We start from the raw sequence: 17,774 nt of genomic DNA on the forward strand, positions 1-17,774 counted from the left end.
TTTAATGGGAAGACTAACTTTAATGAACTAATGATATATATAAAGGTCCCAAACCATACTCTCTTATGACGTGAATTGTGATATGAAACACCACAATTAGTACCCATTAACTATAGAAAGAGAAGTGGTTTGAAGATCTTATAATTTTACATTGGTTATTCAGAATAGACGGAACCTAGTTCTTGGCTCAATTTGAAGTTTAGTCAGCATCAATAACTAAGGTTCAAAATCTCTTACTCATAATGGATCAAGGTAAGATATGTACCAGTTCTAAATTTTATAAATCATTGTGTTTTTGTTCATCAAAGTTGAATCCTAATGGGCTAATTATTGTTAAAGAATTTATTATGTCTAACACCATCAGTATGAAATTTGGCCATTCCGCGCAACGTGTCAACGAGAATACGTGGAAGACCAAATTTAATACCAGAAAACATGGCGGTGTACTAGCTGGTGGTTGGAAGAATTTTGCGCTTCGAAATGGCTTAGAAGAATTTGATGCGTGTCTGTTTGAGCTTGATAAGGGGACAAATGACAACGTTGTCTTGGAAGTTAGAATCTTTCGAGTTGTTGAAGACATAACTCCACCAACAATATTGAACTCTGTTAGAAGTTTGTCTAAAATTCATTTATGACATGGCAAAAATCTTTTGGCTAAAGAAGTGTGATGGTAAAGCTTCCAAATTAGCTTCCAAATGAAGCTTTGAAATTCTTGGACAACAAGTGCTATTTGGCTTCCAAAGGAAGCTTTGTAATATACTTGGACACCAAGTATATTTTTGGCTATAAATAGCCTTACACTCATTCGATGAAAAGCATCTGAGAGGCATCCAAGAGTAAGATAATATTCAGATCAAGTGAGTATATTGGGTTTGTGTGTGTGAGAAAATCCTTTTGTGTGTACAATCTTCAAGAGAGTGTTGAAGTTGTATTTGGGTGGGTTTTTCTCTTTGTGTAAACCATATACTATTTAGGGTATTTTTTGAGTGTTAAGTGAGTCTTCTTTGTTGGTGAGTGAGTGATGTGAGAAGAGAGATTATTGTGAGGAAGAACCAAAACGTTCTTCAGTTTGTAATCTTCTTCTTTATAGTGATTCGAATCATCATCGCCCATGGACATAATCCTATTTGTGAGGGTGAACCACGTATAAATCCTTATCTCGTTTGTGTGTGCCTAATTTTTTTTTTTTTTTTTTTTTTTTCTTATCATTATTTTTCTCTTGTTCTCATTTATTTTTTTTTTTTGTCATTAATTTTCTCTTTGTTCTCATAAACTCCTATTTGATCCTTTTTTTTTTTTTTTTCATGACAAACTCTCCCTCCTAGAGACATGGAATGCCGTCAAAGTTTCTTAGGGGAAAATTAATCAAGGGCACTGCTGCATGAGTTGATAATATGCTGTGTTTTCACTCATAAATTTGGTTATGAAATATTGGACATGTTACATTTGTTAAAGGGAATTCTGGTAGATGTAGCTCATGTTGTGATAACTAAGTTTGTTAAATATTATCACTTACCCTTTAGAGTTGATTTCCCAGGCAGTGTTGGGATTTTGTATGCCCCGCACAGCAGTTGTTTCAATCCTAATTGACATTTTATCTAAATGAAATATGTGGTTAAATTCTTTATATATATGTGTATGTGCGTGTGTACACGCACGCATTGATTAACTCATGAGATGAACTCTTATTGAGGTGTCTTATGATTTATACGGATTGATTTATATAGATGTATATGATGGGTGTCATATACAGGGCTAAATGAGTTGGGAATGAACCGCATTATCATTTGTTCTAATTCGGTAATAAAAAGATGAACTCTCTATTTGAGAAGAATTGCAATGGGTCAACAATGAGCTAAAAAATTGTAACCGTCGTCATATCAATTTATTCCTCTTCTTTTTTGTGGCATGATGACACACAAGAATTACAGAGCTGTGGACTTTTGCTTTGATAATTCTCTGATTTATTCGCAAGACTCTATGGTTTAAAATCTGGATACATGGGACGGTTGTTAAATTATTGACTTTAGAACATACACTTAAAACTACACTTACGCTGGAATTTAATTTTACTATGATTAACTTAATCACACTAAATTCAAGCGCATCGGTGGGCGTGTGTTGTTTGAGACCTTTGACCTGTTCGAAACCCACTGACATCAGTTCCCTCCCCCTTTAACCTCTTAACTCTCTAATCCCACTAACCATTGACAAGTAATATATATATATATATATATATATATATATATATATATATATATATATATATATATATATATAATAAACGAAATTAATCATTGAGTAAAGTTAATGTATTAATTGTGGATTTCTTCTGGAAAAGCATGGAAAAACTAAAAAAGTTTTTGACATTCTTTTGATTACAGCTACTAGATTCAATATATTTTTGACAACAAAAATTGACTTCCTGAATTTTTTGATTTCCCATGCCAACTGAACCTAAGCCAAATTATTACTTCAATTACCTTCTAGAGTTAACCATAAATGAAATTGAAGCCCTTAAGACAATAATAACTGTGAAGGAAGAAAGAAAGCAATGAAATTGGAGATGCCACTATTACAATATAGGTGTCTAACAAACCAAGGGACATTGTTGGTTTTTTCTTTGATACCACTTTGTTGGCTTTTGCTCTAATATCATTTTGTTGGATATAGTGGACCGGTTAAAGACACACAACACAATAATATGGAAGAGGAATTAAGGAAAGGAAACACTTGGAAATATATTATTTTCTACTCATACTATTTCATCTTATTCTTCTACTCACATATAAAATAGGTCCATTACATGAGTTTATGTAGGATTAGACATATGTAACCAATTACATTTAAATGTTCATAACTCCCATTACTCCCACTAACATAACCATTAGTAACATAACTCACACTAACATGATATTTAGGAGGCTTAATTCCCATACCTCTTAGTCTTACATAACCTTCTCTAACAAGACCATTTACTACCCAACTAATATGAAATGTACACATGCATCATGTATACCAAATACTTGAAAATACTAATCACTACTAAAACTCTAAAATCAAGTTTATTTTCAACACCCCCCTTTAAACTTGATTTTGTAACTTGAAAGTAAGCTTTTTATTCATCTTGGGGGCTCGATCAAAAGTTTGTTACTTTGTCTTGAGTTCTACCTCCTTCAATTGCAACAATCTTTTTGGCCATTTCCATTGATGTATATGGCTTATGAAAAATCTTCAAATGCTTGTTTGATGTCTTCACATAATCATATATCATCCTCTTTATACAAACCCATAATCTATCTTTTTTCTTCTTAAATTTTTTATGACTCTTCAACTTCACATATGCTTCTTCTTTAGAGTCAAAAAATAACTCCATATTCACCCAACCTCTGTCAATTACAAAATTCTCCAAACTATTTTTTAAAAAATAATTTGAGAATTTTTTATCATCTTGAGCTTCAATCGCATACTTCTTTGGAGTAACTTTCTTCAAGAGAAGTTCATTATTCTCCACAACAACACAATTATCATAATATTTGATTTCGTTTTCCAATTGAGATGAATATGAAGAAATCATAATTTTATCAAATAAATCAAATATAACTTCTTTGAAGGTGAATTTTGTAACCATACCTGAAGATGTTAACTCACCAACTTCATCAACTTTTGCCTCTTCTTTAACACTTTATTCTTCTTTAATTTCTCTTTCCACTTCACTCTCCTCCACTTTTTCAATCTCTTCTTCAACACCTTTCTTTACCTCTTCCCCATTCACCATTTCAAATTCTTCTTCAACTTTTGAATCTTCAAAATGGTCAACTTCATTTGCATAACATTCCTCTTCATTCTCCACAAATTTATCTTTAAGAATTTGATAATCATCTTTCGTAAACTCGTCGTCCTCAAAGTATTGTACCCAATACTCTATGGGTAATGATTCACCTCTATGCTTGAAAGTGATGGCCTCGAGTATCTTCCAAACACAACTTGGAGTTTTAGACTCTCCAAAGTACTTCCAAATTTTTTGATGTATTGCCTTTCGCAACACTACCAATGCCTTTTTTTTTTTTTTTTCAAGAAGCTTGTTTGACATGTTATTCTTTGGCTCTTCTCCAACTACATCCCACAAATCACATGCTTTGAGGTATGATGTCATGATGATTCTCATTCTCTTGTAATTAGAGAACATCATCTTCTCACTAAGAAAATACATTTTCTCATCAAGGAGAAACATGTTTTTCTTTCTCAAAATGTTGAACCTTTTAGGATCAATTTCGTTAGACCTTTAGGATCGTCTGGGCTCTGAACATGAAACCTGGCTCTGATACCACTTCGTTGACTTTTACTTTGATACCACTTTTTTGACTTTTGCTCTGATACCACTTTGTTGGAAATAGTGGACTGGTTAGAGACACACACAACACAATAATATGGAAGAGGAATTGAGGAAATGAACCACTTAGAAATATATTATTTTCTACTCATACTATTTCATCTTATTCTTCTACTCACATATAAATAGGTCCATTACATGAGTTTATATAGGATTAGACATATGTAATCAATTACATTTAAATGTTCATAACTCCCATTATTCCCACTAACATAACCATTAGTAACATAACTCCCACTAGCATAGTATTTAGGAGGCTTAATTTCTATACCTCTTAGTCTTAAATAACCTTCTCCATTAAGACCATTTACTACCCAACTAACATGAAATGCACACATGCATCATGTATACCAAATACTTGAAAATACTAATTACTACTAAAATTTTAAAATCAAGTTTATTTTCAACAGTTGCTTGTTGAAGTAGTGAAAGCTTAGAATACTGCCAAGCGTAAGGAGATATTAAATGCGCCAGGCATACCAAGTCATTTGTATGTCGGGCAATAAAAATCAATATAAGAGTTAGTTGAGCAATTTTCAAAATAGGTGAGATCAATTTAATAGAATAATGTATTTGCACGCCGGACCAATAAAAATCAATATAACAATTAGTTGAAGATTTTTCAAAAATAGATGAGATCAATTTCATAGAATGATGTATTTTTATTGATTGAGCATACCAATAACGTGGCATACCTGATGCACTCAATATCTTCTCCTTATGTGAATAACAAAAAAGAGTTGTATTTGGATTGGACATTGAGACTGCATATATGAATTAAAATTATAGAACTTGAAGATAAGTCAGCATATTTATTTCATCAAAGTATATTAATATTATTGATATTTTAATTTAGTGATCTTGCAATTTTCATCGAGTATATTATTGATAAGTCAGCATGTTTGAATTGACAAGTGCAAGGATACAAGTTTAAGTATGAGAGCAGTCACTTCGTGTTATACTTAATTTAGACTTGAGATGTGTTCTACTGCACCGAATTAAAGTCTTGAATTAAAATTGGTGAATTTCACATTTTGTTTACAGTAGTCAAAACCTCAACCTTTCCAAGTAGACGCATGATACCATTATTTATTATTATTACACCCTTTTTGGAAACTTAAACTTTTTAAGAAGTGATTTTTAATATTTAAAAAAAAAAAAAAGATTTTAGTGATAGGAAGATTGTATTCACTCCATTTTATACTATTGCACTCCAATCTTAATAAAAGAAATAACACATTTAGCCTTAACTTTAAAAATTAATAATTATTTTTCTCAAATACCATAATTACCCTTTTTGATTATGGTAAGATCTTTTTGTCACTCCCTTCTTTTCTAATTTACGGTTTTGCTATCTTGCTTTTCTATTAACCTCTATTTTTCTCTTGCTTCCTGCATTTCTAAACTTTTTCTTTATTTTGTATTAATTTTCTTCTCTCTCTCTCTCATACACACATAATTAGAACGATATATTTGACCTTGTTAGCATAAAGAAACATTGAATAACTATTAAAACTTCATGAACCATTAAACTCCTTTGATGATAATAGTAATGGGAATGGTAATTTTTTTTTTTCTTTTTTATTTTATGCTTTGAGTTTATGTTTAGATTTTTTTAATGTGATTTTTAAGAATTAATTTGAATGGTGGTGGGAATGATATTCTTTTTAGAAAAAATTTTCTTTTCTATTTTATACTTTGAGTTTAATTTGATATTTTTTCCCTGGTGTGTTTTTTAAAAATTAATTTAGAATTTATTTGAATATTTAAGTTTACTTTATAATAAAATAAGAAAAGGTGTATTAATAAGTTTAAGAGTCTTCTTGTCATTTTTTTTTAAAGAAAAAGAAAAGTGCATTGCAATTGTATAATAGTGGAGTGCAAATATCATCTCCCTTAGAGATATTCTAAACAAAATTATTCTTTACAAAAATTAGGTTTTAGTGACAGTAAAGTTAAAAAAAAAAAGTTAATAAAACTTAACTGCAAATAAGGGACGATTTGAAATTTATTCCTAAAATGCTCTTCACAACTGCCTTCCCTTCTTTGCAAACCCCTCTCTCTTCCTAACCATCACCACCTATCTCACAATTGGTTTTAACAATGCAGCCCTCAGCAACCATCATCGCACTCCATTCATCCGATTGCTCGTAAATGCAAACACTATCATCGACGAACACTCAACATCACACCGGAATTGGAGTAATTTTTTTTTTTTTTATTATTCTAATTTTTCAAACAATTGAAATACTATATCTAGAAGTGACATCATCATGACGTCATGTGATAGAATCCACCACACGATCTCAAATCTTTTTATTAAGGGTAATTTACACAAACCTCCCTTATAATTTGTCATAATTACACGAACTTCCCATCTATCTTACACATACTTTCCTTTTGTTAGAGTTAACGTCAGTCAAGGACGAAATGTGCTAATGTCATGTGCAAATTTTATTAAAATTTCCATAATACCCTTGTCCCTTCCAATTGATATATATATATATATATATCAAAAGAATACAATATGATATTAGTATATATTATATATATATCAAAAGAATACATAATCTTTGATCACTATCATAGGTTGAATTCGCTTTTTGGCTGTTATTTTGAATCACAATTTTATTAGTGTATCATATCAGCAATTGGTCAACTCTTAGATTTGGTTTAGAATGGAAGAATTATACATTCGGAAGAAAAAAAATTAATTACCAAAATTAAACTTTCAACAAAGATCAATAGTGTAAAATCAATCTGGGTTATGCCCACATCCATTGCTCCTCCATCGCTGCTGCAAGTGCAAATTAACAATTCCACCATTATTATAAGAACTTTAATCTATCCTGTGAAAGATCTAATTTTTGTGTATTGGAGATTGGGTCTCTCATGAGACTTTCATTGATAACACACAAATCAAAAAAAGAAACGAAAAAAACTCCAATCAATATATCTTATATATATGTGTTTTTTATAGGAAAAAGTGAGATGGTTAGGAGAGGACATAAAATGTCAGTGGTGGGAGTGGGGCACAGTGAGAGGTTTATAGATTTGGAAGTTTTGAGATTTGACATGCCACGAGTCGAGGGTTTGGGTCGTACGTAGTGTTTGAATCATAGTTATCAAAATCGCGATTCTAAGTCGTAGAATCGCACGATTCTACGACTCAGAACTCCAAATCGACTCAAATCACAGCAGAATCGCTTAATTGGTAGAATCGGGGGTAGAATCGGTAGAATCGTTGGTAGAATCGTAGAATCGTACGATTCTATACGATTCTATCGATTCTATCAAAAATGGGTGTTTGGGGCCTTTGGGCGGGCGTTTATAATATTTGGTCTTTGGGCCTTAATTGTATTAGTTGTTTGGGCAGGTCTGGCCAAAAACTTACCAAATTATACGTTTTATTATTTATTTTATAAATTATAAAATATAAAGTAACAAAACCAAAATAGAAAACCCTACTCTATTATAGACTTAGAAACGGGAAGTCAAGACTCAAGAGTGAGGAGTGAGGACTGAGAGGAGGCGGCAGTGTAGAGGCCTCTATAGAGCAGATCGGATCCATTCCATACAGCAGCAGGTTCGGCGGCTTGGTCAGGTATGTTCTATACTAAGAATTATTTTTCTCCCTCTTTTTTTTAGTATGGAATCATAGATACAGTGAGTGGGTGATTACTGATTGCTATTCTCTAATTCTTCTCCAAATCTTCGTCCAGAAAATCTTATCAGCCTTGACACCCTTTAATTTCATGAAATTTTAACCAGCGGAATCACAAATACTGCATTAATTTTTACAACTTTTGAAGCCAAATAATATTTTGATCTATCTGATATTGTTGTTAAAATTAGAGAACCAAATTTGAATTGAAACTAGTAGCAATGAGTAATTAAATAGCTACACCAGAAAGGCTGTCCTGTAAACATTAAATAGTAACATATTTCATTCAAATACAGAGGCCATTATATATTTGTAAATCATTGATTGTGTCTTGAGTTCCTTCCACTGTGACAATGTAAAAGGACATCCAAAAGTTGTTGCCATCTCTCCTGCTACAAATAAAATCACATCTTTATAAGACTCTAAACTCTCTCTCTCTCTCTCTTTTCATTTTTTTTTTTCCTACTCAAATTCCATTATCTTTCACTTGCACAAACCCACATGAATTCTCACTCACGGTTACAAAGAAAGATTGATATATGAATAAATAATACACACAAAGAAAGACTGTAACCCACATAAAAAATTGGAACTATTCAACTATACATAATATTAGGTTTATATAACAGGTGGGAATAATAAATTAAATTCGATAAAATCATTTCATAACTATTTGGTACTAAGTATATGGAAGAAGAACTGGAATAGCTTACCAGGGAATTTGAATTTAGCTATTTAATTAAATAGTAGTAAGAAAAAAAAAAAAAAAAAAAAAAAAGGATGTCCTGTAAACATTACAAGTGGTCTGTGGTTGAGTGCCCCAAGTTAAAGCAGTTTGCAATTAGAATTCATTTGGTGATGAGTGCCCCGAGTTAAAGCGGTTTGCAATTAGAATATTGAGTTTAACATGTAGCTCTTTGGGATGTGAAAGGAACTGGATTGCCTTTGAGATGGTAAATTATCGAATAATGCATAGTTCCAAAATTTTAATAATGTCATAGTTTAGTTTTAAGTTTTAACCTCATTGGCAATATATTTAGGTGCATTCAAAAAGGAAAAACCGGTTGCAACAAAAAAAAACTGAATGATTTGGTATTTGTTCTGTATAACATAAAATTGAGGGAGAGGCACGTGAAAAGACAAGCCGTCATAGAACCAATTTGTTTCTTCCGATGTTTCTTTCAATGATGAATGGATTACCGAAAAAGAGGATCCAGTTCTTCCAACAAAAACTAAATGGTTGAGGGTTCTTGATGACAAAGTTCAAGAAGATGATACCGATGAAGAAGATGAAGTAAAAAGGATGACTAGGATACGTAAGAACGTAAACTTTAAACTTTTATTATAATATTGTTTAAATTATTAAATTATATTAATTTTCTTTCTTTCTTTATGCTTTATAGTTGAGGAAATTTATGCAATTAATGATAATGAAGACATGGAGCCATTAAATCCCGTTGATGATGCTAATGAGGAAGATGGTGATGATGAAGAGTTCAATGATGACTTTATGGATATGTAATTTTAGTTTCTAACTTTAGAGATGGATGAGTTAGAACTCTATGTTATTTTGAGCTACATTTTCTTTTATTTATATTCGGACTTTGGAATATTGTTAGGATTTGAGATTTGTGGACTCATGGATATGTAATATTGTGTGTTTTGGCCTTATTTTGATTATATTTTACAGATCTTATTGTTTAAGAAGTTAGTTTTAATTGTTTTTTCACAATTTGGTAGAATCTTACGATTCACGATCCGATTCTACGATTCCGATTCTACGAAACCCAAAACGATTTTGCGTAGAATCCCGATTTTAACAACCTTGGTTTGAATATGCTGTTAAGGAGAAAAGAGAGAGCTATGGTGGTTGTGTTGGTGATGACGGCGATGGCAGTGGAAGGAGGTGGTGGAAGTGGGAGGTGATGGGAGTATGTTGAGAAAGAGAGAGGGGTTGTGGCGGTGGTGTGTGGATTGAGGTAGTGGTGGTGGAAAAAGTCGTCGGTGGTAAAAGGAGGCGGCGGTGGAAGAAGTCACCGGCGGTGGGAAGAGATGGCGGTGGAAGAAGTTGCCGGCGGTGAGGAAAGGTTGTGGCGGTGGTGAGAGGAGGAGAGAGGAAAGAGAAACATTGCGCAGAATATGGATTTTTTAATTAAAATTTGATGAATATTTTAGTAATTTATTATGGCAATGTATGGGTATTTTAATAAATTAGTCAGTTCCGTGAGTGTATTTAGCAATCCGTCGTAAGGAAGATTTCTGTAGAATATTTTTATTTTTAGAAGAGGCCTTAGTAATTCCTAAATCACAAAAAAAAGTCTGCGTAATTATAACAAATTATAAAAATATATATCTATATATATATATGTGTGTGTGTGTGTGTAAATTACCCTTTTGTTAAGTACTCACATAATTTACGCAAACCCCAACCCAATCCTACTACCACCTTACCCTCAAGGTAGGTCATAAAATTGGGCTAAAGCCCATTGGTATTAGCCCGATGGTGGCATGTTACCATATATATATACTTTTGGATGACCATGTTACCATATTTGGTAATACTCCTATTTCATATTTTTAGAAAGCGCTACAATGACTTTACAAAATGGTGGAAAACGAATCGTTTGTCAAATCTTCATCTTCTTTCTTAATCGCCACAAAAAAAGAAGACAAGCGGCGGGAAGAAGACGTAACCAAGTGTTGTGTGATTTGTCACTGGGTTTGGATTTGAGGTATCTCTCTTGAACGCTGGGTTTTAAAGGTAACTTTCTCTCTACCTTGGTTTCAAATCTTGTAAAACTATATATGGGATTTCTGAAAGTTCCAAAAAGTGTCAATTTTCATCTTTTATGCTCTGATTGTGTGTGTATATATATATATGTATATGTATTTGGGTTGATGATTGAATAATCTGATCTTGTCGTTTAGATGGGAGAAGAGGGTACGGAATGCAGAAGCTGGGAAGAAAACATCTATTGGACCCACTTTCAATGTGTGCAGTTCTTTCAAATTCTCTCTGGGCATTTCCATCACCAACTAGTATGTTTAACTCTCTCTGTGCAAGAATTCAGAACTTTTTTTTTTCTTTTTCTTTTTCTTTTCTACTTAATTGCTTTATCTGATTCCTGCTTTTGTAAGATAGATCACGAACAGTTTTCTGAAGTGTATCATTTTATATATATATATATATATATATGTATGTAATGTAATTCTCTCTTGTTTCTATTTTGTGCATTTGATGCTTTTGTTAAAGAGAGTTAATTTTGTAATCAAGGGTTCATTGCTCGGGTGACAGGCGTGGGTTTGTGTATGAAAACAGAGTATTTATTTATTTATTATTATTATTATTTTCTGTAAGGTTATGAGAATAGACAAATTGTGCAAAATCAGCGTCCCTAGCTGAATAAAACACTGGATTAAAAAAACAAAATTGGCCTTTTATACCGGTTGGGATAATGGATATTAATTTGTCACTAATTTTTATTATTTTTTTCGCTGTTCGAATTTTTATTTCTTATTATTTTTTCCATTCTCATCAAAGAGATCTGACTTTATTTTACAACTCACTGCCTTCCTAATGCCAACCCACCTCTTTTTGCTCCTGGCCTTGGTTATAGGCAATAGGAGAGTCCAATAACCATGGTGGTTTAATTGTTCTGTTCTTGTTATATAATATAATTCATTTGTTGTACTTTGCTTCTTTTTATATAATATATTAACTACTTTATGAATATTTTTATGTATGCATAAAACCTATTTAAGAGAATAATATAAAATGTTTTTTCACTTAAGTTACCTCAAATTTATTAGGCTTGGTCTTACTTATTTTTACTAGGGTTGGGTGTCGGTTGATTGTTCCAGGCCTGAGGTTGGCCTTGGCTACCATTTATTATAGTTCTTACGTTTTTTTTGTTAAAGGAATTCTTTTAGAATTAATAAACTCAAATTAGCTTTGGAAGGGAAGAAAAAATCTGAGGTTGCAATTTGCCTCAATTCTGTTACATCTATTGCCTACAATGAAGTACTTCGGCTCATCTTCTCTGATAATCTAAATATCAACATAGATGGATCATACTCAAAATTGTGCTTAAATCAGTTTGTTAGAGTTCTTTGATGCAATGTCATACATTCAAAGAACTAGACGATAAAAGTATACCAGTCTTCAGTGTTTAATTTTGTTTCTCAAGTCCAGTGAATTTGCTCACTCTTCCACCCCATTAATATTACTCTCAACCCACCCTTGATCAATATAGATGGATCATAATCAAAATTGTACTTGCATCAGTGTATTAAAGTTCTTTGATGCAATGTCATATATTCATAGGACTAGAAAATAAAACATGCCAGTCTTCAATGTACTTTTTAACCAAGTTCTGTATTTTTGTTTGTCATCTTCATCCATACTATTCCACCCTAGTTATTCCAACTCTTAAGCCACCCCTGATCCATTAGTATTGACATAGAACTATAGATATCATAACCAAAATTCATTATTTCAAAGAACTAGAAGATAAAGATATGCCAGTATTCAATGTACTTTATAAAGGTTTTTTTGTTTTTGTCTTTTTTTTTTTTTTTGGTGAAAGTTAAAGCAAACGCAAACACTCATTCTTCATTACATGTCCCTAGTGGGACTTGAACTCTCAACCTCACAAATGGAGTATTTTTTGAACTGAAACCGAACCGTTGAGTCATAAAACGAAAGCAAACCACATGGTTTGAATTGATTCGGATCGAATTGTCAGTTTGAACGTTTTGTGTGCAACCTTTGATTTTATGTAAATTTTTGTTTAGATCCTATATATTTTATTATTATGCTTATATATATTTTCATTAATGATAAATTTGCTGGTGTGCAATTTTAATTTTTTATTCTTCAATTATTTGTGCACTAGGGTTTTAGCCCTATATTTATGTTTAGCTCTGGTTGTTCAGCTAGTGTTGTAGTTGAATGTTTACGCTTATCTATTTTAGATCCTTGGTTCTTGCCGTAGTGTGTGTCCTTAGCGCTTCTTGTATTCTTTGGTTTCTTCTCAATAAATTTTTATTAACTGCAATATATATATATATATATATTAATGCTGTATATTTTGATAATATCAATTTAATTGGTTTTTTGATTAATTGTATAGTCATCTAGTGCTATAATATTCTAATCTTTCCCCATATTTGGGAAACGTTGGTATTTATGTTTGAGTGATATGGACTTTTGTTAACTTAGTCTTCAAAATTAAATTCTCACATAAATTCAAAATATTTTACTGTTTAATATAGTATAACAGCCCTTTTTTGGATCCTAATAATATATTGAGTCACTAAGGGCTAGATGCCCTTTTGGTACATCAGTTTCATATTTTGTGTAGTTTCTCATGGAAAATCATAGATTTAAGATATTCTTTTGCTTCAGTCAGTGAGGTTTGCAAGTTAACGTACATTATTTTTTCACATTATAGGAAGGAAATAAGTTAATTATATGAGCATGTAAATTTTACATGCTTGTTCTTCTGAAAAGTTGTAGATTAAATGTGCAACACCAAAGACAAGTAGTTGTTAAATGTTATAATTTGTCAATCACCGTCTAGATTTCGATCTTGTATAAACTAATGCTCTTAACTTACAATGGCTAAATTTCCAACATCCTGTTGATTCAAGATAGTAAATTCAACATGTGTTTGGCACCAAAAATTTGATTTCACTAATTTTTTTATCGCGCTTGCCATCTGAAATAATCCAAATTCATTAATTAAGGTGTTTGAAGGCAAGGGCTTATCCCTATCTAGAGTTGATCATAATAGAAATTGAAGCCCTGACCAAATATAACTCTGAAGATAAGAAACAAAGTAACTTGTTAAATTCTAATTGCCACAATTACAATATAGGTGTCTAACAAACCAAGGGGCCATTGCCTGGTGAAAACTTGGGCTGCCAAGCGTAACGATGTGAATGTATTAGAGTAGTCCCTCTGTGCAAATAATACCACAGGTTAGGTGAGAGCAATATTAGGCAATGGTTTTTTTTTTTTTTATGAATAGCAAAACCGATTTGATTAGAACTCTTTGGGCTACCATTGTCACTGCATATAAGGATTAAAATTATAGAACTTGAGGATGAGTCGTCGTATTTATTTCATTAAGTATATGATTGATGTGCAGTTGGCTTGGTTTGTTTAATTTAGTGCTCTTTCATTTTGCTTATTCCGTATATTATGTTTATTTTATGTGACCAATCTGCTTTGGAGAAAATTTGCTAGTGGAGCTGTCCAATAATAAATTTCTCTAAGTTACTTAGAGTATGCTTTTTGCTGTATTCATTTCATAACAAACATCCATTTGTCTGAGATTTTGCATCTTGTTGAAGTACTATAGTTGGAAGAAAAATTCCCACTTGATCAGTTCTATAATGTCAACACACTTGTTAATTAGTATTAATGTTACGTTATAGGGGTCATTATTTGTGTAATGACAAAAATTTGAATTGATAAGTGTGAGGATGCGAGTTTATGTCTAAGAGTGGTCACTTTGTGCAAAAAATGTCAAAAGGTCTGGTATGTATTAAGTCTTCCGTTTCTGTATTACGTCTTCTGTTCCAATCACCTTGCATAGGCAGGATGGATAATTTCATCTCAACTTACTTTTTTCTGGCGATAATTCTTTTATGTGCTTTAGTTGTTTGATTTTTTACATGAGTTCTGTTGTGCATGGTGATGATTCATTCATTTTGGTCAATTCAAGTTCGCCCTTATTTTCTCTGCAGCACATAGTATAAGTCTGTTGTGTTCCCCAAAGCTATAATTTGGAGCATAATTGTGTGTGGAATTGCAGGCTGTCCCCAAAAAAGTTTCCAACAATTTGAAACTGAAACGACCGGAAACCATCGATCTTAAAGGTCCAAGTGGTACAACGTGGAATGTAGGACTAACACTAGATGGGGATACTTTGCTCTTCAAACATGGTTGGCAAAAATTTGTAGAAGATCATTCTCTAGAAGAAGGTGACATCTTGATCTTTAAATACTATGGGGGAGGACATTTTGATGTTTTAATGTTTGACCGACGAAGCTTTTGTGAGAAGGAGGCTTCATATTTTGTCAGAAACTGTGGACGTGAAGTTCGCGAGCAGTGCCAGAGAAAGAAAAACATAACCAACAACTCTGTTGAAGTTGCCCTAGATTCTTCACATGATGATAATGATGATGATGTTGATGATGATGATGACGACGACGTTGGAGGCAATTCATCAAAGAAGAAACGTAAGGTGGATGATTTTTTAGTCCCAACTTCATCAAGATGGCATTCCCGAGGTAAAGGAACTAGTCGGGCTCAGAAGGGTGCTACTCATATTAAATTGCTTCAACGCAAGAAGACCTTGAGAAACAGAGAACGTTCTACTTGTGCAGAGGGAGAAAAAGTTAATTATGGTGAGTTTCTTCAAATTTTGATTTCCAAAGAATGCTTTACTTTTTGAGACCGTACTATAATGTTAAGAACCTTATATATCTTCCTCTTCTTAAATTCTAATTTATTACTTAATATCATATGCATATTCTATTTACATAAACAAGAGACTTTTTTTTTTAATTATTTTTTTCTTTTTTCATTTTATGGTTGCCTGGTTGGGGTACATTTTTTAAACGCCAAAAATTGTAAATTCTGTGGTTATGTTTGTCGAGTTTAGAGAGTAAATCTTCTTTTTAAAAAAGAAAGTAATAATAATAATAATTTCTTTTGTTTGATTTATTAATGATTCAGATGCTACTCAAAGGCCCATCAGTAGAAATTTAGCCCGTTCTGTGAAACTTGTATCCAATAGAAGACCTATAACTGAAGAGGAGAAAGAGAAGGCTCTGAAAATGGCAGCGTTTGCAGCCTCAACCAAAGACAGTTTCGTACTGGTTATGCGACCTTCACATGTATACAAGTCGTTTGTAATGGTAACTTCTCATTTGACCCCCTAACCCTCTTTTTTTTGGGCGCGCGCACATGTCTCTGTTTTTTATTTACTCACACACACATGCCTCCACTGAGACTTGAACCCTTAACCTCCTTTTGGGGAGTAAGAGCCTGATACCGCTAGGCCACTGACCCGTCTGTGTTTCTTTCCTTTCCTCTATCCTCTTTTTTATTTTTTTACTTATTTTTTGCTTTGTGAGTACAAGAAATTTTTTGTTTGCGTATCCACAATAATTCACCAACTACAATAGTTAGCTGCACAACATTGAAGTTTCATTTGTAACTCTTTTTTTTTTTTTTTCTCGAATTTGAGTGGGCTTTTGTAAATCTTGACTCTGTATTTGTGATGGCTCTGCAGACAGTCCCTACTGCATGGGCTACCAGGCATCTCCGGCCTGAAAACCAAGATGTGACTTTACGTGTCAAAGAGAATACATGGCAGACCAGATTTTATTTCAGGAAATATGGTGGTGTACTAGGTAGTGGTTGGAAGGATTTTGCTATTGAGAACAGCTTAGAGGAATTTGATGTGTGTCTGTTTGATCTTGCAAGTGAGAAAAACGAAGCCGTTGTCTTGGATGTTAGTATCTTCCGAGTTGTTGAAGACATACATCTGCCAACGATATTGACGTCTCCCTCCTCAAGGCACAGAAGGCCGTCAAAGTATGCTAGGGGAAAATTGATCAAGGGCACAGGTGCATGAGTATGTTGGTAATTTGCTCTATGTTTTGCTCCTAAACTTGGTTATGAAATATTGGACTTGTTGGAAAGTTTCTAATCTACATTTTGACAGTGTTGCATGTTTTAAAGTAGTCTGTTAGATATAGCTCATGTTAATGATAATTATATTATGTTTTGTTAAATGTCATCACCATCGTGAGGAGGATTCGGTGTCTTAATTTCTCTGCTCGCCCGGGAATGCATTTTTCTGACTCTGGCTGGATTTAATTAATTTGTTGCTGAGCTAAACGGCAGTTTGTTATGTGGGAATTGATTTTATTTCAACAGACAGCAGCATAAACATGTATGGTCATCATTAGCATATTGAAATTAGTTAATTATTGCTTTCAATTTGGCCAATATATATATTTTGTTCTCTATCTTGGTTCTTTCCACTATTTCATTCCACTTTCTTTACCGCCCTTATTAGTTTGAAATTATGCATTGACCACTGCATAATTTTGCCCCTATCAGATCTCAAAAACCGGGAGAAGAGCTTATACTATCTCAATTCGGACTTTATTTTCTATACAATTTTCTTTGAGCTTGTATAGATTGTGGGCTGCCCTCTCTCCGGCAATGGTTACTGTTGGTGGCACCACAAACTCATTTGGAGGAGAGAAAAGGGCACAAAGTGTGGCCTCTCCAGTGCTTCCACTATGCACAGAACAGTGCTTGATTTGCATGGGTTGTTATCTCACTGAAAGCAACATTCCATGCAAAAAGAATATGTAGGATTGCACTTGTCCTCCACATATATATAATGGATACTGCTAAGCTTTTCAAGATTCCATTCATCAGAAACAGCCCTGAATCCAAATTGAAGTGTCTCCTGAAGAGTCTGACTGAGAATCTTTCTTTTTGGGTGTGTTTGGTTAGATACAGCTAGCAAGAAAGGAAAAAAATTGAAAAAAAATTTAAAAAAATTGTGCATTTAGAGATCCATTTTTTTTTTTTTTTTTTTATCATCTTGCATACAAACTTGATGTTTTATTCTTTTCTTCTTCTTTTTTTTCATTTTTCTCCCTTCCAAATATGTATATACATAT

At 32.8% G+C, this 17,774-nt stretch overlaps 1 protein-coding gene across 1 annotated transcript; it reads left to right on the forward strand.

Annotated features, from left to right (window-relative positions):
• Window positions 1-365: 365 nt before the first annotated feature.
• LOC132277776 (B3 domain-containing protein REM16-like) lies at window positions 366-17,076 on the forward strand. The gene is made up of 7 exons (XM_059779624.1): window positions 366-612; window positions 9,461-9,575; window positions 9,798-9,885; window positions 10,986-11,096; window positions 14,879-15,506; window positions 15,805-15,986; window positions 16,298-17,076. Exons 1-7 carry the CDS (start codon window positions 366-368, stop codon window positions 16,706-16,708), a joined length of 1,782 nt encoding a protein of 593 aa, XP_059635607.1. The 3' UTR covers window positions 16,709-17,076.
• Window positions 17,077-17,774: the final 698 nt, after the last annotated feature.

This window comes from Cornus florida, unplaced genomic scaffold (genome assembly GCF_030987335.1).
Source record: "Cornus florida cultivar Cherokee Brave unplaced genomic scaffold, ASM3098733v1 CherokeeBrave_3.0.0_Hap2_Chr10, whole genome shotgun sequence".
In the NCBI taxonomy this organism is placed as follows: Eukaryota; Viridiplantae; Streptophyta; class Magnoliopsida; order Cornales; family Cornaceae; genus Cornus; species Cornus florida.